The sequence below is a fragment of the Schistocerca nitens genome, chromosome 11, assembly GCF_023898315.1.
Source record: "Schistocerca nitens isolate TAMUIC-IGC-003100 chromosome 11, iqSchNite1.1, whole genome shotgun sequence".
Lineage (NCBI taxonomy): Eukaryota > Metazoa > Arthropoda > Insecta > Orthoptera > Acrididae > Schistocerca > Schistocerca nitens.
Window position 1 is genome coordinate 180,865,318 of NC_064624.1, and position 22,879 is coordinate 180,888,196.

The window sequence follows — 22,879 nt, forward strand, 5'->3', positions numbered from 1 at the left end:
GTGGGTGAGACGTCACTCAAATGCCCATAAATTTTTGTGAAGGAATATTTGGACATGGAACAAATTGTTGTCAGTTCTCAGGACCATGAGAATATGTATACTACATTAAAATTCTGCATATGGTCCTGCATTGTTGACCAAATAATGTAAACATATAGGGATGTCGTCAATTGATTTCTGCAGGAAAGTCCCTGTGAGAACAACTGTGATCCTCTCCTCTGATAGATGGAGCGTGAGTGGGTTTGTTCAGTATACCTCTTTGGCTGAACCCAACAAGGAGAAGTCACCAGGGTTGAGGCTGGGACTTATCAGAGGGCATTGCTCACCATTCCAGCTGACGCCCTGAAAAGTATTTGTCCAGCCAGTCACGAATGATGGAGCAAAATGGGGTAGTGCTCCATCTTGATGAAAAAGAATATCTGCAACATTGCCCCATTGTCATGTCAGTGGCCACACATCTTCATGCAGTATCTGGTGATACTGGTCACTGTTCGTGGTGTTTTGCAGTACGAATGGATCAATGAGATGATTCTGTCATACCACGTGATGCTGTCAATTTTGGTCAACTTTGTAATTTTTCAGTTTTCATTCCTGTGTCTGTTTCTGCTCAATAATGGCAGCTGTGTCAACTGATGAATCTCCCAATGTGAAACTGCCTCCTGGCTCCAAATAATGTTATTAAATAAATTTGGCCATGACAGCCTTTGTTTTAATGATTGCCACTCCAATTCACAGCATAACTTCCCCATATTCCATCTGGCTGTCACAATCCTCCAGTGATAATTCATGAACATCTACATCAACATGATTACTCTGCTATTCACAATTAAGTGCCTGGCAGAGCGTTCAGTGAACCACCTTCAAGCTGTCTCTCTACCGTTCAACTCTCGAACGGTATGCGGAGAAAAACGAGCACTTCAATTTTTCTGTGCGAGGCCTGATTTCTCTTATTTTATCGTGATGATCATTTCTCCCTATGTAGGCGGGTGCCACCAGTATGTTTTCGCAATCGGAGGACGAAACTGATGATTGAAATTTCATGAGAAGATCCCGTCGCAACGAAAAACGCCTTTGTTTTAATGATTGCCACTCCAATTCAGATATCATGCCTGTGACACTATCTCCCCAATTTCGCGATAATACAAAACTAGCTGCCCTTCTTTGTACTTTTTTGATGTCATCTGTCAGTCCCACCTGATGCGGATCCCACACCGCGCAACAATACTCGAGAATAGGGCAGACAAGCGTGGTGTAAGCAGTCTCTTTAGTACACCTGTTGCACCTTCTAAGTGTTCTGCCAATGAATCGCAGTCTTTGGTTTGCTCTACCCACAATATTATCTATGTGATCATTTCAATTTAGGTTATTTGTAAATGTAATCCCTAAGTATTTAGTTGAATTTACAGCCTTCAGATTTGTGTGACTTATCGTGTGATTGAAATTTAGCTGATCTCTTTTAGTACTCATGTGAATAACTTCACAATTTTCTTTATTCAGGGTCAATTGACACTTTTCCCACCACACAGATATCTTATCTATATGATTCTGCAATTCATTTTAGTCATCTGATGACTTTGCAAGACTGTAAATGCCAAGATCATTTGCGAATAACCTAAGAGGTCTACTCAGATTGTCTCCGAAGTCATTAAAATAGATCAGGAACAACAGAGGGCCTATAACACTTCTTTGGGGAACGCCGGATATTACTTATGTTTTACTCAATGACTTTCCGTGTATTACTACGAACTGTGACCTTTCTGACAGGAAATCATGAATCCAGTCGCACAACTGAGGCAATAGTCCATAGGCAAACAGTTTGGTTAGAAGATGCCTGTGAGGACCAGTGTCGAAATACTTCTGAAAACCAAAAAATATGGAGTCAATTTGACATCCTCTGTCGATAGCACTCGTTACTTCATGAGTATAAAGAGCTAGTTGTGTTCTGCAAGAACAACATTTTCCGAATCCGAGCTGACCTTGTGTCAATATATCATTTTACTTTGAGACACTTCATAATGTTCGAACACAGTATATGTTCCAAAACGCTACTGCAAATTGACGTTAGTGATATTGACCTGTAACTCAGTGGATTACTCCTATTTTCCTTTTTGGGTATTGGTGTGACTTGAGCAACTTTCAAGTCTTTAGGTACGGATCTTTCTGTGAGCGAGTGGTTGTATATAATTGCGAAATATGGAGCTATTTTATCAGCATACTCTGAGAGGAACCTGACTGGTATACAATCTGGACCGGAGGCCTTGCCTTTATTAAGTGATTTAAGCTGCTTTGCTACACCGAGGATATCCACGTTTCCAGATCAGGTCCTTCTTTGACATAACACACACTGTGTGCCTGCCGATTCCACTGTCTCGAGCTGCATGATGTGTCGATTCATGAGGACTTGAGGTGAAGATGTCCCTCACTGCTGCTACATTTTCTGGAGATTGTGTCAACTAAGGTCATCCTCATTGTGGTTTATCCACAACTGACGCAGTTGTCATTAGCTCGGTGTGACTATTCTTAATGGTTTTAGCATCAAGTATGGCACAAAGGGTACGAACGATCCACCACCATCACCGAACCAGGACTACAGATTGCCACACTTCAAACCGTAAAGTGACCTGGTTGCGCTCTCGTTAAGTCAGCTTTCTTGCTGTCTCGCCATTCACTGTAAGGAGATGATACAGACAGTTAAGGTATTCTGAGGGATCCTGTAACAAAACACAACAGCGTTCATCAATAAATGTGAACAATCACAAAACTTGCGGACATTAAAACTAGGGAGCGACTTTGCACCTACCCTTCATGCACAGAGTGTTCAAAGAAGCATTACATAGTCCTAATATTCCTATGGGAGGTAGTTTTTATCAAAACTAGAAGAAAAATTCCTATAATTAGATCTCCAGTAACCAGTACCTGTCGGGATACGGGATGTTTTACTTGTGACGAATCGAGCGAGGTAGCGCAGTGGTTACCACACTGGACTCGCACTCGGGAGGACGACGGTTCAATCCCGCGTCCGGCGATCCTGATTTGGGTTTTCCGTGATTTCCCTAAATCACTCCAGGCAAATGCCGGGATGGTTCCTTTGAAAGGGCACGGCCGACTTCCTTACCGATCCTTCCCTAATCCGATGAGACCGATGACCTCGCTGTTCGGTCTGCCTCCCCAAACAATCCAATCCAACTTGTGATGAGTGATGTGTGATATTCGATGGCATAGGCAGTACCCACAGGACACGATACAGAGAATGATCACAATATCCACATGGGGACAGATGCAGATCCTTGAGCAGTTGCCCAGCTGAGGTATCAGGATTGCTTCAGTATCGGTGTATGGGCAGGAATTATCACTGACAGATTCGTAGGGCTATACACTTTACCAAACAGCTTAACAGGTGCATGACAAATTGTCAGAGCTGTTGGAGAATGTTACCCTTGCAGAGAGAGAGTGGCTGTGGTTTACACATAGCAGGGCACTGCCCCGTATTTCTGTTCATCATACCCGAATTCATTGGATTTCTGGTTACGGGGGTACTCAGAGGCGTCAGTGTACGCCTGACCTGTCGACAATGTTGCAGTGATGTGTGACCGATGTGTGTGACACAGTCCTGTGTCAGGATGTGTGGTAACCATGTGCAACATTGGCTGTAGTGTCTGCTGCTGCATAACAGACAGCTGGGAATGAGAGGACAGATTGGCCTATATGTAGACAGTTGATGTTTTGAAGACATACAATTATAGCAATGTCTCTTCTAGTTTTGACCAATAGTACCTGCTTCAGGTCAGAAAATTATGAGGGTAATCCCAAAAGTAAGGTCTCCTACTTTTTTTATAAGTACAGAGCTCTGTTTGTGTGGGAGTTGGTCACACTGTTATGAAGAGTGCTTCATGCGCTGTGTGTAAACATGCGCACGCCGTGCTGAGGCACTCAGTCTTGGCTCGGCAGCCGTTGAGAATGGAGCTCCCGTTGGATGTTACCGCCAAGTGCGAATTGCGTGCAGTTATTCGGTTTTTGAATGCATAGGGCAATGCGCCAACTGAATCCGTCGCCAATTGACGGAACTGTATGGTGAGTTGTGCACGGATGTCAAAAATGTTCGTAAGTGGTGTAGAGAGTTTGCAGCTGGTCAGACCGAAATTCACGAGGAGCAAAGGAGCAGGAGACTGCCAATTTCTGAGGAGACAGTGTTGAAGGTTGAGCAAAGTACGCGTGAAGATTGGTGGATCACCCTGCATGATCTCTGCACATCGGTTCCTGAGGTTTCCCGAAGCACTGCTCACAGAATTTTAACGGAAACATTGAACTACCGGAAGGTGTGCACAAAATGGGTGCCACACATGCTGACTCAGGACCACATGCGGCAACGAGTTGATGCTTCCCACGCATTTCTTCACCGCCTCGCAGCCGAACAGGACAACTTTCTGGACTCAGTAGTCATGGGTGACGAAACCTGGGCATACCACTTTACACCTGAGACCGAGCAACAATAACACCAGTGGCGGTGTCCTTCTTCGCCAAAGCTGCGGAAGTTCAAACAAAGACAGTCTGCCGGTAAAGTCACGAGAACCGTTTTTTGGGATCGGAAAGGGGTACTGTTGGTCGACTTTATGCCCACTGGGACCACAATTAACGGTGACAGGTACTGTGAGACTCTGAAAAACTCAAACGGGCAATTCAGAACTGGAGAAGAGGAATGTTGAGTAAGGGCGTACACATTCTCCACGACAATGCTCGCCCACACATCGCTCGGCAAACCGTTACTCTCCTGCAACAGTTTCAGTGCAACATAATCACCCACCCACCCTATAGTCCTGACTTGGCACCCAGTGACTATCACTTGTTTGTTAAGTTAAAAGAATATTTGGCCGGAAAGTGATTCAGCTCCGACGACGAGGTGAAAGAAGAGGTTCATAACTCTCTGAACAGCATGGCAGCGAGCTGGTATGATGTGGGCGTACAAAAACTGCCACGACGTCTACAAAAATGCATCGACAGAAATGGTGATTATGTCAGAAAATAGCTAAATGTTCAAGCTGTAAACTAATGTAAAACATTGTAGAAATAAACAGGTCTGTGTACTTAGAAAAAAATAGGAGACCTTACTTTTGGGATTACCCTTGTAATTTTATTACCAGTCTTGTCTTATTATCAGATCACCATCACATGAAAAGAGTACATTGTATAGTAACTACTTGATGAGTTATTATGTTACATATTCGATTGATCTGATGATGACATGGCAGTAAGTAGAAACTGGTAATGGTGTTACTCCTGTCACATGAGGATGAGTGGTATAATTAAATAGAAATGACAGGAAGACGGTTACTGTTTTCCCATAAGCAGTCTGTCTCATCCGTCTAAGCTTGCGAATTGTAACATGACCACCCTGCAGGAGGCTATGGTGCGGGGGAACATAAGGTAATCAGTGGACTACCGTCACATCAGTAACGTCTTTGTACCTTCCTGTTTTGCAGTTTCAATCTATTAGATAGCCCCTTGAGTTTTACCTTAGTAGCCAACTCAGGTTAGTGATTGTAAAATATTTTCAGTCTTTGTAAATTGAAAGAAATGAGAAAAGTCTCATTCTGCTCTGTGTGTGTAAAATCAATAGAAAATGTGTCATTTCTGTACTTGGAGGATTAAATACTTTTGATGAGTTATACACAACTGGTGCGCCGCTGTCTCTCAGATATCATTTAACTAATTCTTGAATTTGACACAATTTTCAGTGGCTGTGTAGATGTCAGGAGATTTTTCAACATCCCACCACTGTTCAGTATATGTTTTTTTTTATTGGTTTGGATTGGCAAGAACCGATATTAAAGGATGCAGTGCTTACCAGTACGACGTGCAAAGCTAGTTTCAGACGAGAAGTTGCCTAGTAACTATGAGATTGTGTGTGGTGCTACAAAAGAACATGGGATCTCTCTTCAATCATTTGCTGGAGAAATTTATTAATGAGTGGATGAAGACACATACAACACAGCTCCTGTCCGCTAACCAGAATAGATTCTCAAAATGTCAGTTGTGTGCAACCCGACTTGTCCTTCTCTCATGACAATCCAGAAAGCTATTATTCGAGGCAGCCAGGAGGATGCAACATTTCTTGCCTCCATAGAGCATTTCAGTCTCTACTTCACCAGTGCTTGTCAACAAAACTATGATAATATTCTGTAGCAAACAAATTTGTGTCTGGGTTGAGCCTTTCTTGGTAGGGGGGAGAGAGATGGTTATCTTGAATACAGACTCGGGAAGTTTATTGGGACTCATGCTGATCATTAATCAGTTGGCACACAAAATTAATTGTATTTTGCAGGTGATGCAGTCATCTTTCATGAAGTTCAATCTGGAACAAAAAAAAAAAAAGCGCATCTTGGTCAGGTTTCAAAATGCTGCAGTGATTGGCTACTTGTTTTAAATGTATGCAAATGTAATACTGCACACTTCACAAAATACAAAAATGTAATGTGTTTTGATGATAATATCAGAGTCATATTTGGAATCAGTCAACTCATACAAATATACTGGTGTCCAAAATTGTTGTTGTTGTTGTTGTGGTCTTCAGTCCTGAGATAGGTTTGATGCAGCTCTCCATGCTACTCTATCCTGTGAAAGCTTCTTCATCTCCCAGTACCTACTGCAACCTACATCCTTCTGAATCTGTTTAGTGTATTCATCTCTTGGTCTCCCTCTACGATTTTTACCCTCCACGCTGTCCTCCAATACTAAATTGGTGCTCCCTTGATGCCTCAGAACATGTCCTACCAACCGATCCCTTCTTCTAGTCAAGTTGTGCCACAAATTCCTCTTCTCCCCAATCCTATTCAATACCTGCTCATTAGTTATGTCATCTACCCATCTAATCTTCAGCATTCTTTTCTAGCACCACATTTCGAAAGCTTCTATTCTCTTCTTGTCCAAACTATTTATCGTCCATGTTTCACTTCCATACATGGCTACACTTCATACAAATACTTTCAGAAACAACTTCCTGACATTAAAATTTATACTCGATGTTGACAAATTTCTCTTCTTCAGAAACGCTTTCCTTGCCATTGCCAGTCTACATTTTATATCCTCTGTACTTCGACCATCATCAGTTATTTTGCTCTCCAAATAGCAAAACTCCTTTACTACTTTAAGTGCCTCATTTCCTAATCTAATACTCACAGCATCACCCGAGTTAACTCGACTACATTCCATTATCCTCGTTTTGCTTTTGTTGATGTGTCCAAAATTAAAGCAGCAAATTGCTATTTCCCAGTCCTGTGTCTAATTCATGATATAATCATACAGACTGCCAACAGATGTCCATGTGACCATGTTCTGTACAAAAGGTGGCATTCCAGTCAACGGACAACCGAGCCAAAGATCACGCCAGGGCACCTATCGAACAGAGTAGTGTTTGTCGGATAGTACCACATCCACAATCACTGTGTACACAGCCACAGACAGTGCAATATGGCACAGAGAAGATACCGACCAGAATCTCTGCGTTGGAGGCCATAGAAAGAATGTAAACAGGACAGTTGCAAGCTAATGTGGTCCGATGGCTTAATGTGGATCGTTCTGTTGTTTCTCGGGTGTGGTGACAGTTTATAGAGACCAAAACTGTATCCCAAAGACCAGAGCAGGGCTGACCACGTGCGACATCAGAGACCATTATTTGGCTGTGAGGGCACGACGGTTCCGCCTTAGTACCGCATGGCAACTGGCATCTGAGCTCGCAGCACCCAGTGGATGTGTTATATCGAGTCAAGCAATATACAGGGAGCTTTAAGACAGTGGCCTGCACTGTTGGAGACCTGCTGTATGTTTACCTCTGACACGTCTTCACAGAAGGGAACTCTAGAGTGGAGTCGTCAACACGCCTCCTGGATGGCCAAACAGTAGGCCAACATTCTTTTCACAGATGAGTGCTGATTTGGTCTGGAGAGTGGTTCTTGATGGATTCACATCTGGAGGGAATGTGGAACACAATTTTGGGACACAAACATTGTGGAAAAAAACATGTATCGAGGAGGATGCCTAATGGTGTCGGCAAAGATTACGTTGACCACTCGGACAGCTCTTCGTGAATGACACCTGCAATAGTTAACACCAGTTAAACCTTGCTGATTGGCAAGGTTTATCTGCTGTCAGATATCGTGATGGGATCTTGGGACTTCACGCGGGTTTGTTGCGAGATGCCGTGGGCCCAGACTCCATACTGAGGATGTTAATGCTTGACCTCATAGAGCACAGGTGGTTGATGTTTTCTTGCAAGTGGAAATACTGCACACATGGTGTGTGTAGTGGGACCTTGGATTTCGCCACGCTACACTCGTTCCCTCAGACATGTGAGGGACGGGAAAAACCCTCCGTGGTACAACATAGTTAGGAAACTACTGCGAAAGCAAAGAGAGCTTCACTGCAAGTTTAAATGCAGCCAAGACCTCTCAGACAAACAGAAGCTAAGCGATGTCAAAGTTAGCGTAAGGAGGGCTATGCGTGAAGCGTTCAGTGAATTCGAAAGTAAAATTCTATGTACCGACTTGACAGAAAATCCTAGGAAGTTCTGGTCTTACGTTAAATCAGTAAGTGGCTCGAAACAGCATATCCAGAAACTCCGGGATGACGATGGCATTGAAACAGAGGATGACACGCGTAAAGCTGAAATACTAAACACCTTTTTCCAAAGCTGTTTCACAGAGGAAGACCGCACTGCAGTTCCTTCTCTAAATCCTCGCACAAACGAAAAAATGGCTGACATCGAAATAAGTGTCCAAGGAATAGAAAAGCAACTGGAATCACTCAACAGAGGAAAGTCCACTGGACCTGACGGGATACCAATTAGATTCTACACAGAGTATGCGAAAGAACTTGCCCCCCTTCTAACAGCCATGTACCGCAAGTCTCTAGAGGAACGGAAGGTTCCAAATGATTGGAAAAGAGCACAGGTAGTCCCAGTCTTCAAGAAGGGTTGTCGAGCAGATGCGCAAAACAATAGAGCTATATCTCTGATGTCGATCTGTTGTAGAATTTTAGAACATGTTTTTTGCTCGAGTATCATGTCGTTTTTGGAAACCCAGAATCTACTATGTAGGAATCAACATGGATTCCGGAAACAGCGATCGTGTGAGACCCAACTCGCTTTATTTGTTCATGAGACCCAGAAAATATTAGATACAGGCTCCCAGGTAGATACTATTTTTCTTGACTTCCGGAAGGCGTTCGATACAGTTCCACACTGTCGCCTGATAAACAAAGTAAGAGCCTACGGAATATCAGACCAGCTGTGTGGCTGGATTGAAGAGTTCTTAGCAAACAGAACACAGCATGTTGTTCTCAATGGAGAGACGTCTACAGACGTTAAAGTAACCTCTGGCGTGCCACAGGGGAGTGTTATGGGACCATTGCTTTTCACAATATATATAAATGACCTAGTAGATAGTGTCGCAAGTTCCGTGCGGTTTTTCGAGGATGATGCTGTAGTATACAGAGAAGTTGCAGCATTAGAAAATTGTAGCGAAATGCAGGAAGATCTGCAGCGGATAGGCACTTGGTGCAGGGAGTGGCAACTGTCCCTTAACACAGACAAATGTAATGTATTGCGAATACATAGAAAGAAGGATCCTTTATTGTATGATTATATGATAGCGGAACAAACACTGGTAGCAGTTACTTCTGTAAAATAACTGGGAGTATGCGTGCAGAACGATTTGAAGTGGAATGATCATATAAAATTAATTGTTGGTAAGGCGGGTACCAGGTTGAGATTCATTGGGAGAGTGCTTAGAAAATGTAGTCCATCAACAAAGGAGGTGGCTTACAAAACACTCGTTCGACCTATACTCGAGTATTGCTCATCAGTGTGGGATCCGTACCAGATCGGGTTGACGGAGGAGATAGAGAAGATCCAAAGAAGAGCAGCGCGTTTCGTCACAGGGTTATTTGGTAACCGTGATAGCGTTATGAAGATGTTTAGCAAACTCGAGTGGCAGACTCTCCAAGAGAGGCGCTCTGCATCGCGGTGTAGCTTGCTCGCCAGGTTTCGAGAGGGTGCGTTTCTGGATGAGGTATCGAATATATTGCTTCCCCCTACTTATACCTCCCGAGGAGATCACGAATGTAAAATTAGAGAGATTAGAGCGCGCACGGAGGCTTTCAGACAGTCGTTCTTCCCGCGAACCATACGTGACTGGAACATGAAAGGGAGGTAATGACAGTGGCATGTAAAGTGCCCTCCACCACACACCGTTGGGTGGCTTGCGGAGTATAAATGTAGATGTAGATGTAGATGTAGATGTAGATGTAGATCCCGTTGCAGCTATATGAGCACTCGACGGTAGAGAAAATATGTAAGAAAATGAAGGTATTAAAATTGTAATTCTTTTTTTTTCTATCCATTTTTTGTCACTTGGAGAGCGGAAGCTTAACTTACTTATTAGCTAGTCTTGGTCGGATTAAGACAAAAAACCTTATTGATGTGCAGACGTATTGTGGAATGAAATTTGGAGGATGGAAGCAGCAACGTAAAATACATTGCATTTAATATCAAGACAGTTTTGTATACATTAGTAATTCCTGGACAATGAAATTTATTGCAAAATTTCGGAGCAGCTAAGACTTTTCACGCAGAAATGAAGCAGGAGATTTTTGGAGAACAAGAACTGGACACCGCACGAGAGAAGACATGTTAACATGGTAAAGGATGAATTCTTATCTATGCCATTTCCCCCTGTTAATCACATTTTGTTATTCTCTGTTCTCTTTCAAATACTTTTTGTAGTGGAAATTGGTTTGACTTTTGCTCAGAAACGCCACAAGGACCACCCCCAACAATAGCTTTTCCGAATCATGAAGTCCGATAACTTTTCTGTAATACAAAGTCCGATTTGCATTTCATTGTTCCCCTTTTTCACGGTCATTAACGATTTTAAAACCCCCTTTTTATTCACCATTTCTTCCCACATTTTCAACCTTTCCTTTTCTTTTATTTTCTTCGCTTTTTCTTTTTTATTAACCACTACATGTGGCTTGCTTGCTCTCCCAATTTGAATCCCATAGAGCATGCCTGGGATGCACTAGGGAGACGGACTGCATCATGTCGCATCCACCAACCACTCTCCAAGACTTGCGAGCAGGTCTGCAGGAATAATGGGCATTATTGCCTCAATGTGAGACTGATGACATCATTCACAGCATGCCCCGTTCTTGTGAGGCCGAGTATTGCTACCGTAGACGGTCACACCCCATACTGAACACATTAACCAGTTGTCAGAATGTGTGTGAAAATCTGTGAAGTTGGAAAAAAACCAAGAACATTTTTGTTTACTGTTCTGCATATTGCAGTTGTTTATGTTCTGTATTGTTTACTTTGTTTCTACTCTACTATAACATGTTTATATTCTTTTATGGCAAAATAACTGCAGCCTTACAAAATTTCTGTTCGTTGCTTCAATTTTGGACACCAGTGTAGCTCGGCGTAACACTTTGTGCAGATTTGAAGTGAAACGATCACATAGGCCCCGTGGTAGGTAAAGTAGGTGTCAGAATTCAGTTTATTGGTAGAATACTGGGGAAATGCATTCAGCCTACAAGTCGCTTGTGGGAACTACCCTATAACAGTGCTTGAGTGTGTGTGACCCATACCGTACAGCACTAATAGGTAATATTGAACATTTACAAGGGTCCTTGGAGAAACAGTCAATATCCAGGGATATGGCAGGAGCAATTCGTCGAAGCAAAAAAGTGGGGTCAAAAATGCATACCCTTAAGAGCTATGAACTTTCTTTCTTCCTCACTACTGTAAAAAATATCTCTTCTACTAAACAAGTGCTATAGCTCTTAAGGTATGCATTTTAGTGCCCATGTTTACTAGACATTCTTTTTTCTCTTTTGGTCCATACTACCTACTACCGAAATACGGAAGGCAAAGAGCTTGCAGTGGAAGAGATTTGTTTCGCAGTGTGAAAGATGGAGAAGGGCTCATTGCTCTGAAGGTATGCATTTTAGAGCCCGTGTTTACGTTTCCTTTTTGCTTTGAATGGTCTTTTATGCATATTCCTGAATGTTGACCACTCCTCCAGAGACATCATGTATAAAGAAGAGCAGCACAAATGGTAACAGTTGGTACTCTTGTTGATAATTCTTCCGGGTTATATGGCCGTAGTCCATGGAATTCTTCTCTTCCTAACGTTTCGTCCAATACTACGTTGGACATCCTCAGAGGTATGGCTGGTCCTGTCGAGTCCTGCCGACTGACGACTCGGGCGTCGGAGAGCGGCCTAAATACTGAGGAAAGTGGGCGTGGTCTAGCTTGCACATAGTAGCAGAGAGAAAACTAGTCAAAGATAAAATGTAGCTATCGATAATAGTCCGCCATAGATAAAAATCACTTATCGATTCTGTAACCCCACTGTCCATATCTTGCTTAATTTCAAGTCCTCTTCTTTTCTATTAAAACTATCTTCATGTTTATAAATTTCAATAGCCTCCCTATACAGTTGTGGATAATATTTCGTGGTAGCACTTAAAAGTGTACTTTCAGAAAACTTAACTACATGGTCACCTGACTGAAATGCATGTTCCGCAATGGCCGATTTATCTATTTTTCCGAGCCGGCAAAGACTTTTATGCTCCTTTACCCTCGTATTCACACTTCTTTTCGTAGTACCAATATAGACCTTGCCACAAGTACACGGAATTTTATACACACAGCTAGATGATAATGGTGGCCTTCTATCTTTAACAGAACAAAGTACTTGTCCTATTTTTCTGGTAGGTTTGAATACCGGTTTCACTTTATGTTTCAGCAAAATTTTTCCGATTCGATCTGTAACCTTACTAATAAAAGGTAAAGACACCGTGTTCTTCCATTGCTGTGTACCATCCTTGTCCTTTGGCCTGCTGTAATTAGGTCTCAAAACTCTATTAATCTCTTTGTTTGAGTACTCATTCTTATTGTTATGTAGACACATTCGTGGTTTGGACACACAGTAAAAAAGCCTTAGGCAAATTTTTTGATTATCTGAATAGCATAAACCCTAAAATTCAGTTTACCATAGAAGTGGAAAAAGACCAGGCTATTTGTTTCTCGATGTGTTAGTCATGAGACAGACCAATGGCAGTGTAAAACATAAAGTGTTTCGGAAGAGCACACATACTGATAGATACTTACATAAGAACTCCAATCATCACCCACAACATAAAAGAGGTGTAATCAAAAGTTTAGTGGACAGGGCAAAACGGATTTGTACGCCGGAACATCTGGATACGGAACTGAATCATCTGAAACAGGCCTTCGAAAAGAATGGGTACTCAAACAAAGAAATTAATAGTGTTTTAAGACCTAATTACAGCAGGCCAAAGGACAAGGATGGAAGAACACGGTGTCTTTACCCTTTATTAGTAAAGTTACAGATTGAATTGGCAATATTTTGCTGAAACATAAAGTGAAACCGGTATTCAAACCTACCAGAAAAATAGGACAAGTACTTTGTTCTGTTAAAGATAGAAGGCCACCATTATCATCTAGCTGTGTGTATAAAATTCCGTGTACTTGTGGCAAGGTCTATATTGGTACTACGAAAAGAAGTGTGAATACGAGGGTAAAGGAGCATAAAAGTCTTTGCCGACTGGGAAAAATAGATAAATCGGCCATTGCGGAACATGCATTTCAGTCAGGTGACCATGTAGTTAAGTTTTCTGAAACTACGGTTTTAAGTGCTACCACGAACTATTATCCACGACTGTATAGGGAGGCTATTGAAATTTATAAACATGAAGATAGTTTTAATAGAAAAGAATAGGCCTTGAAATTAAGCGAGATATGGACAGTGGCGTTACAGAATCGATAAGTGGTTTTTATCTATGACGGACTATTATCGATAGTCACATTTTATCCTTGACTAGTTTTCTCTCTGCTACTACATGCAAGCTAGACCACGCCCACTTTCCTCGGTATTTAGGCTGCTCTCCGACTCGTCAGTCGGCAGGACTCAGCAGGACCAGCCATACCTCTGAGGATGTCCAACGTAGTATTGGACGAAACGTTAGGAATAGGAGAATTCCATGGACCGCGGCCATATAACCCGGAAGAATTATCAACAACAGTGCCATTCGGTCGTGAAAGCCTTCATTGAATGATTGGTAACAGTTGGGTTTCTTTGGTTGACATATGGGGCGAGGGGTTGTTGTGGAAATCTGTAAAAACCTGAACTGGCAGGCGATTGAAGATAAACACACAATATCCCAAGAAAGCCTGCATGCACAGGTTCGAGGACCAACATTTAGTGAGGAATCTAGGACTGTACTACAGCGCCATATGTATTACCTCCATATGGAGCACCAAGACGAGATCAGCTCAATTACAGCAAGCAGAGAGGCATTTAAGCAGTCATTCCTACTGCAGTCCATATACAACTGAAACAGGACAGAGTTCCGTAACACAAAAGTACTCTCTTCCATGCACTTAACATCTTCCATGCACTTAACAGTGTTTTGCAAAGTATTTGTGTAGACATAGATGTCAAAGTATAAGAATTCAGTTATATGTAAAACATTTTGTCAATATATAATCGCAGTTCTTATGTCTTCAACCAGCTGTTGATATGCTGGCCTTAAGCATTTCGTTGCCTGTATAATGTACAAAAAGGGAAAAGAGTGGGATCATACGAGAGGAAAAGTGGAAGATCATTAATGTAAACAAGACAGTGCACAGGCGGTGTGGTTATTTGGGCAGACACAATTTATCACCCACAGTGTGTTATCTCGTGGAGATATCTTATCTACCAGACACCTCTTCAACTACTCAGTAATGTGGCCGGTGCCTTGTTGACTTTTTGCGGCGGGCATTTTTCTTTGAACACCTGGTGAGGGTAGGACTGTGAGACGGGGCATTTCTTGTGTTCTTTCTGTGATCAGCTGCCACCTAAATGCAGAATTACTGTGTTTCTCTTCACATTATGCTGTTTGGAATAGGTTAGGAATAAAAACAAGTAGTGGCCTAAATAAACATTCATTTGTGTGTGCTGATAAATAAACTGTACAGAGAAACTGACACAAGAAATTTAGCACCAAAGTGTCAGTGGTACCACTGGAGTAGAGGAAAACACATTAGTGAATGCAACCGGTGATAGGTGAGCAAGTTGTAACTTACAGCCTTGTTGATATGCTTCTGCCTCATCAAACTACTGTTAAAAACTTTTTCCTGTGGTTGTTGCTGATGGTGAACTGTTATTAAATGGTGTACACAACACTGTAGAATTTGGTTTCCATTCCTCTGTGCATTTATTAACAAATAGTTTAATTCAATGACCAGCTACATCTCCTTGAAGAAGTTTCAGAATTTCACAAGTGGCAATAATCCTCAAAATATATGTCACCACCAGACTGTCACATAATAACTGTACACACTACTTGTCTGTATAAAAGTTAGCATTTCAGTTACCAGGTGTGGACTGACTTAGAAACAGTACACTTTAATTATACACTTCAACATATCTGATGGATCACTAGATGTTGACATTAGCCACTGACTTGACCAAATAAAATGAATAACATAGGATCTGAACTTGTTGAATGCTAGTCCACCACTGACCCATGGATCACAAATGTCACCTTTGTATAGATGCACATATTGCAGAAATTGCAAATCTGTAAAATATTAAGCTATAGCATTTTGGATATTAACATAAAAAACACAAAAATTAAATGTACCACGATACTGAAGGCAGGCAAATAAGTTTTTTTAACAAAAAGCAGTGTAAATAGAAAATGGCCAAGTGTTATTTTATGGTAGGCAAGTTTTAATATAAAATCAGATTCATAAGGTTCACTAGTAGTTTTCAAGAAAGTGAAATTTTGTAACTGAAAGAATTACAAACTAACAGCTAGAAATTGATAAACTAATAAGTTATTTATGTGGAAGCATATATTTTTGGAAATGGAAAAATTGGGAATACAAAACTATGGCACTGAATTTTGGAAATAATATCATTTTATGACTGTAATATTCTGGAATACAAAAATTTTAAATATGGATAACTTTTGAAATATAAAGCTTTCAGGAAAAGTAAAATCTTTGCTTGAAACAGAAGAACAGGAGCTTCCAAATAAGGTACTTTGATCCAGAAACAAAAGGTTTCCAGCATCATTGAATTTTGACATTTTCATAATTTGTGGGCACAGTAAATCGTGAACGTTAAAAAAAAATGTTCCTGTAAGAGCTAAACATATCATTGTCCTCAGCAATTATATATTATGCAGTGAGTAATGAAATTTAGCGAAATACTGTTCGAGTAATACATTAGTTATTTCACACAACTATCATATATGTGCTACTGGTGCAAAGAGATAAAGGTGGGGGTGGTGGGGGGGGGGGGGGGGGGAAGGTAATATCATCATGGGGAATGATATAAAAATGAGTTACTCTTTTCCAAAGTGCCAAGTTGATCAGCAGACAATGTTTCTCTAAAATGAGTTAGCTGGGATCGTGACAGCGTTTACCTACATCGCTGTCTCCTTCACAGTGTACATGTGCAAAGTAATTATTAACTAATGCACAGTTTTATTTACTTCCTAATGAGAAAAAGCAGTACACACTTTTGTAAAGAATTGTTACTCGATTCATAACTTTTCTCAATGTGAATAAAGCATTCTCCTACTGACATCCACAATGTCCTCCCAACATCCTGGACTGTGCGTAATTAACCACTGTATGAAATACCAACGATCGGACTAGATTTTGTCAGACAAATAAAAATTGCAATCTCAATTGCTATTAGTTATTCTAGTTTCATCTACATCTACTGAATTTCCCCAGTATTTCACCAACAAACCGAAGTCTGTCACCTGCCTTATCTTTAACTGAGCCTATGTGATCATTCCATTCCGTTTGTGTTGTTGTTGTTGTTGTCTTAAATCCGGAGACTGGTTTGATACAATTCTCCATACCATTCTATCATCCTGTGAAAGCCTCATCCTCTCCAAATAACTGCTGCAACTTACATCCCCCTGAATCTGCTTATTGTATTTGTCAATCTGCTTACTGTATTCATCTCTTCTTCTGCCTCTACAATTTTTACCCACCACACATCCCTCCAATACTAAACTGTGATCCCTTGATGTCTCAGAATGTGCCCTGCAACCGGTCCCTTCCTTTAGTCAAGTTGTGCCACGAACTTTTACTTTTCCCAATTCAGTTCAATACCTCCTCATTTGTTGTTTGATCTACCCATCTAATCTTCAGCATTCTTCTATAGGATCACAACTGAAAAGCTTCAATTTTTTTCTTGTCTGAACTGTTCATCATCTATGTTTCATTTCCATACAAGGCTACACTATCAACAAATACCTTCAGGAAAGACTTCCTGACTCATAAATGCAGATTAGATGTTAAAAAAAACCTCATTTCCAGTTACTAGTCTACTACATTTTATCCCCTCCCTACATCAGCAATCACTACATTTTTCTGCCCAAATAGCAGAACTCATCTTCTACTTTTAGCATCTCATTTCCTAATCGATTTCCCTCTGCATCATCTGATTTAATTTGACTACATTGCATTACCTTAGTTTTACTTCTGTTGATGTTCATCTTATTCAAGTCACTACCCATTCTGTTAAATGCTCTTCCAAATCCTTCAACATCTCTTACAGAATTACAGTGTCATTGTCGTTCCATACCCACACAAATTGTTACACGTAGGTTTTTGAATGAACTGATTGATTCCAATTATGACACATTGACAATATAGTGATACGGTACTACGTATTAATGTTTGCTGGCCTGCACAGTTTTACATTTTTAAGATTTGTTGTCCCACCATCCTCAGTAGCATGTAAAATTGTGCTGATAATTTTATCTCCTCCTCTGATTGGTACACACATCCCTTACTTCAGAGTAACAATTGCTGTGAAGGTAAGACCCACCTACATATTGTACTTCAGTGGATATGATATCATAAATGCTGAGATGCACTAAGAGGTGCCATATTATTCATGGAATTTAATTTATTAGTTTCTTTCTAATAACTCCATTTGGAACACATTTTGCAAACGATGTCCTGCTATGGCACTGAGTGAACCTACAAAATTATATCATCATGTGATGCACAGATCAGAACATCATAAACACTGAAGTGTGAAAAACTACTGCATCATGGATGATGTTAATATTTATTACTCACTTCTGATAACTCTGTTCACAACAAATTTTGCAAACAGTATCCACATATGCTGCTGAATGTACCTACACAAATATAGCACTGTGTGACACAGAGTTCAAGAGATACGACATTGTAAACCTTGAGATATGTGAAAAACTGCTGCATGATGCGTGAAGTTTTAATCGATTTATTCTTTAGTATTAAGACACTCCCACAGTTGAGTCTGACACCTGGCAGCACTTTTGGCAGTTTCCTATTGCAAAGTACAAATGACTGTAAGCAAAAATGACAACCATCGATAGAACACAGTCGTAGAGATGTTTACAAAATTGTTTTGTAGTCACACGAGGCTGTGCCCAGGCTACAGAAACTGCCCGGGACTGTGTTTCTTAATTTGGATATTGTACTTATACATTATGCATATTTCTTTGTGTGACTTTTTCATTATTAATGTACCAGAATTTCAGATTTGCAATGGCTTGTCTCGAACTTAGATTAATCTGTGATCTTACATTGTTCAAATGGCTCTAAGCACTATGGGACTTAACTTCTGAGGTCATCAGTCCCCTAGAGCTTAGAACTACTTAAACCTAACTAACCTAAGGACATCACACACATCCACGCCCGAGGCAGGATTCGAACCTGTGACTGTAGCGGTCGCGCGGTTCCAGACTGAAGCACCTAGAACCGCTCGGCCACAGCGGCCGGCTCTTGCATTGTTTATCACTTATATATGTTACCTTGACAAATGTATTGCCCGCATCTCGTGGTCGTGCGGTAGCGTTCTCGCTTCCCACGCCCGGGTTCCCGGGTTCGATTCCCGGCGGGGTCAGGGATTTTCTCTGCCTCGTGATGGCTGGGTGTTGTGTGCTGTCCTTAAGTTAGTTAGGTTTAAGTAGTTCTAAGTTCTAGGGGACTGATGACCATAGATGTTAAGTCCCATAGTGCTCAGAGCCATTTGAACCATTTTGACAAATGTATTCCCAAAATTTCATCACTCTCTCACGTCGTTTTTCGGCCACGAGAGGCCCTTCAGTACCGTCCGGCCGCAGTGTCGTCCTCAGCTGAGGATGCGGATGGGAGTGGCGTGTGGTCGGCACACCGCTCTCCTGGCTGTTACGACGGTTTTCGTTGATGGGAGCCGCTACTAATCGGTCGAGTAGCTCCTCAGTTGGCATCGTGAGGTGGACTGCACCCCAAAAAATGGCAACAGTGCACGGCAGCCTGGAGGGTCACTGATCCAAGTACTGTCCACACCCGACAGCGCTTAATTTCGGTGATCTGACGGGAACCATTGTAGCCACTGCGGCAAGGCCATTGCCCATAAAATTTCATAGCTGGACACTAACACTTAGGCGCCGACGCCCGTAAAACTACGGGCGTGTGCGGCCTGCTCAAAAGTGCGGCTGCCGTAACCTTACGGGGACGCGTTCTTGTTGTTCCCCTTCCTTCCTTTGTGTGTTCTTACGGCTCCCGCTTGTCTGGGAGGCGGTACATGGACTGTAGTTTGAGTATTGGTCACTGGATGGTGCGGGCATGCTGTGGAAGGGTGTGCTTCCCTTTTTATTTGTCGGGTTTTGTGAGCGGCGATTTTTTTTCCCGTGCAGTCTCAGTAGCGTCGACATGACCACACAAAGAGCAAAATTGCATCCTAAAATAGTTACAGGAGGTTACTGTAAATAAGACATACTGTATCCATCATAATTACAATTTCTGTGTAAAATAAAAAAAATTCCTTCTAGAAAATACAGTGAATACACCTTTGACCAATTTTTCCTTTTTTCAAAAACAAAGTTACAATAATAACACTTGTCAAAAGTATGTATTAATTCAAGAGAAAGGTATTATATATGGTTTTAAACAAGAAAGTCTAGTGTTTTTCAATAAGAGTAATTTTATTGCTATAACTGAAACCTTTCATGAGCTGTAGTAGTTTAAAATACGTTAAAATCAGCCAGTGTTTATGGTAGACACCCGCGCACAATGGCTCGGACCCCGAAGTGTTAATTATTTTTTTGCTTTAGCAATTTGTTTCTGTTAGTGCGTTTAACTAATGATTTAATGGCATTATTCGTGTCATACAACATCAAACAGAAAAGAAACAGATGTAAACTGTATATCTACAATTGTACGCGATCGCGTATCAGGTGCATCGCTATTGGAGAATGAATCAAACAGTATATTGTAGGAATCTTGATCTGATATGGTACACCAGACATCAACTACTGAAAGCAGTACAATGCAATTGTGAAAAAAATAAAAAATAAACAATAAAATAAAAAAAATCGCCACAGTAGATTAGAACAGTACCAGTGTTGTTAAGTACAAAACAATTGCACTATATTAACAGAGTTGTGTGGTGGTGGGTAGGTGCTATTGTAAACAGCGGCAACTGTCCTGTCACGCAGGGGGCATCCCGCTGCGGAGGCAGGCGTCGCTGGAGGAGGACAGCGGCAGCACGACCAGCAGCGACGGCGCAGAGACGGCGCGCCTGCGCCAGAAGTTCGAGGAGGAGCTGCGCACTGTGGCGGCGATGCAGCAGCGCCGGCAGGCCGCCGACCCCGAGGCGGGAGGCCGCGCAGCGGGAGCGGGTGACGCGGCGACACCCCGGCCGCCTGTTCCCGTGAAGGACACCGCGTCGCTGCAGAGGGCTGTCTCACCCGTGCAGAGGGTCGCCTCACCACCGCAGAGGGTCCGGTCGCCGCCCCCTCCGGAGAGGTCGACGACCGCTCCGCGAGGTGAGCCCCAACACTCTCCCACTGTCCACTGAAGCCTCGTATACGAGGGTCACTCCAAAAGAAATGCACAGTATTTTTTTTTAAAATCCATCTTTTATTCTACATGTTTGAAAGTTTTGAAGCGTAGAGATACATCATTTAGGATTAATATTTTCATTTCTCCACATAATTTCCATCCCTCTCAACTGCCTTACGCCATCTTGGAACCGGCGCCTGTAAACCTGCGCGGTAAAATTCTGGACCGACCTGTTGCAGCCCTGTTTGGCAGTGTGCACAAGGGAGTCATCATCTTCAAACCTTGTTCCACGAAGAGAGTCTTTCAGTTTTCCAAAGAGATGATAGTCACACGGAGCCAGGTCAGGACTGTAAGGTGGGTGTTTGAGTGTTGTCCATCTGAATTTTGTGATCGCTTCCACGGTTTTTTGACTGACATGTGGCCGTGCATTGTCGTGCAACAGCAAAACATCCTGCTTTTGCCGATGTGGTCGAACACGACTCAGTCGAGCTAAAAGTTTCTTCAGTGTCGTCACATATGCATCAAAATTTACGGTGGTTCCACTCGGCACGATGTCCACAAGCGAGAGTCCTTCAGAATCGAGAAACACTGTAGCCGTAACTTTTCCAGCAGTAGGTGTTGTGGTTTTCAATTTCTTTTTCTTGGGTGAATGTGCACGATGCAACTCCACTGATTGCCTCTTTGCCTCTGGTGAAAAATGATGGAGCCATCTTTCATCACCTGTCACAATTCTTCCAAGAAATTCATCTCCACCATTCTCATACTGTTCCAAAAGTTCGCTGCATACCGTTTTTCTTGTTCCTTTGTGAGCCACTGTCAACACCCTGGGAACCCACCTGGCACAAACGCCAACACTTTCAGTATTCTGCAAACACTTCCTTCCCCTATCCCAACATTACGTGACAATTCGTTCATTGTGATGCGTGTGTCAGCAGTCACCAATTTGTTAACTCTCAGCACATTGTCTGGAGTGTGTGCAGTACGAGGCCTGCCGCTGCGAGGACAATCCTCAATATTGCCGTGCCCGCTTCCATCACGTAACCTGCTTGCCCACCGCCTAACTGTACTGCGATCGACAGCAGCATCTCCGTACACCTTTTTCAACCTCTTGTGGATGTTTCCCACTGTCTCATTTTCACAGCACAGGAATTCTACGACAGCACGTTGCTTCTGACAAACGTCAAGTGTAGCAGCCGTCTTGAAGACATGCTGTGATGGCGCCACTCACGGGAACAGGCTGAACTAAGTTTGAAAACAAGCGGGAAGGATGTATCTACACACTGTAAAACTTTCACACATGGAGAATGAAAAGTGTATTTTTACAAAAATAGTGGAGTGACCCTCGTAATAATATTCTCTCTATATGAAAGCGTGGTAAAGTGAGTGTGGAGGGCACGCACGAGGACTACGTATAGGTGCCACTAGGTGGGAATGTGGGTCGGCTGAGGGGTGTGCTGAGATAGTCTGTGTAATTGTGATAAACACTGTGTCTGGGTGGCACAGTGGATAACACAACTGCTCTGTAAGTGAGAGATCCCTGGTACGAATCCTGATCCAGTACACATTTTCACTTATCACCACTCATTCCACATAAAGTCCTGATGCAGCTGTCATCAATAGTTCCTTTCCTTTCCCCTTTCATTTTCCCTTTCCTTTCCGTTTTTGTTTCCCTTTCTTTTCCTTTTCCCTTTTCCTTTCCCTTTCCATTTCCCTTTTCCCCTTTCCTTTTCCCTTTCCTTTCCGTTTCCGTTTGTGTTTCTATTTCCCTTTCCCTTTCTGTTTCTGTTTCTCTTTACTTTCCTTTTCCCTTTTCCCTTTCTCTTTTACCTTTTACCTTTTCCCTTTTCCTTTCCATTCCTTTCCTTTTCTTTGTTTTTCCCTTTCCTTTCCGTTTCCCTTTCTGTTTCTGTTTCCCTTTCTGTTTCTGTTTCCCTTTCCCTTCCCCTTTTCCCTTTCCCCTTTCCTTTCCTT

At 42.1% G+C, this 22,879-nt stretch overlaps 1 protein-coding gene across 1 annotated transcript in view; it reads left to right on the top strand.

The window, feature by feature from the left end:
* Nucleotides 1-22,879, top strand: part of LOC126212758 (serine/arginine repetitive matrix protein 2-like) — a 629,880-nt gene that overhangs the window by 411,442 nt on the left and 195,559 nt on the right. Inside the window, exon 11 of the mRNA XM_049940165.1 lies at nucleotides 20,563-20,892. Within this exon, the coding sequence (XP_049796122.1) occupies nucleotides 20,563-20,892 (330 nt within the window). The remainder of the gene's footprint in view (nucleotides 1-20,562; nucleotides 20,893-22,879) is intronic.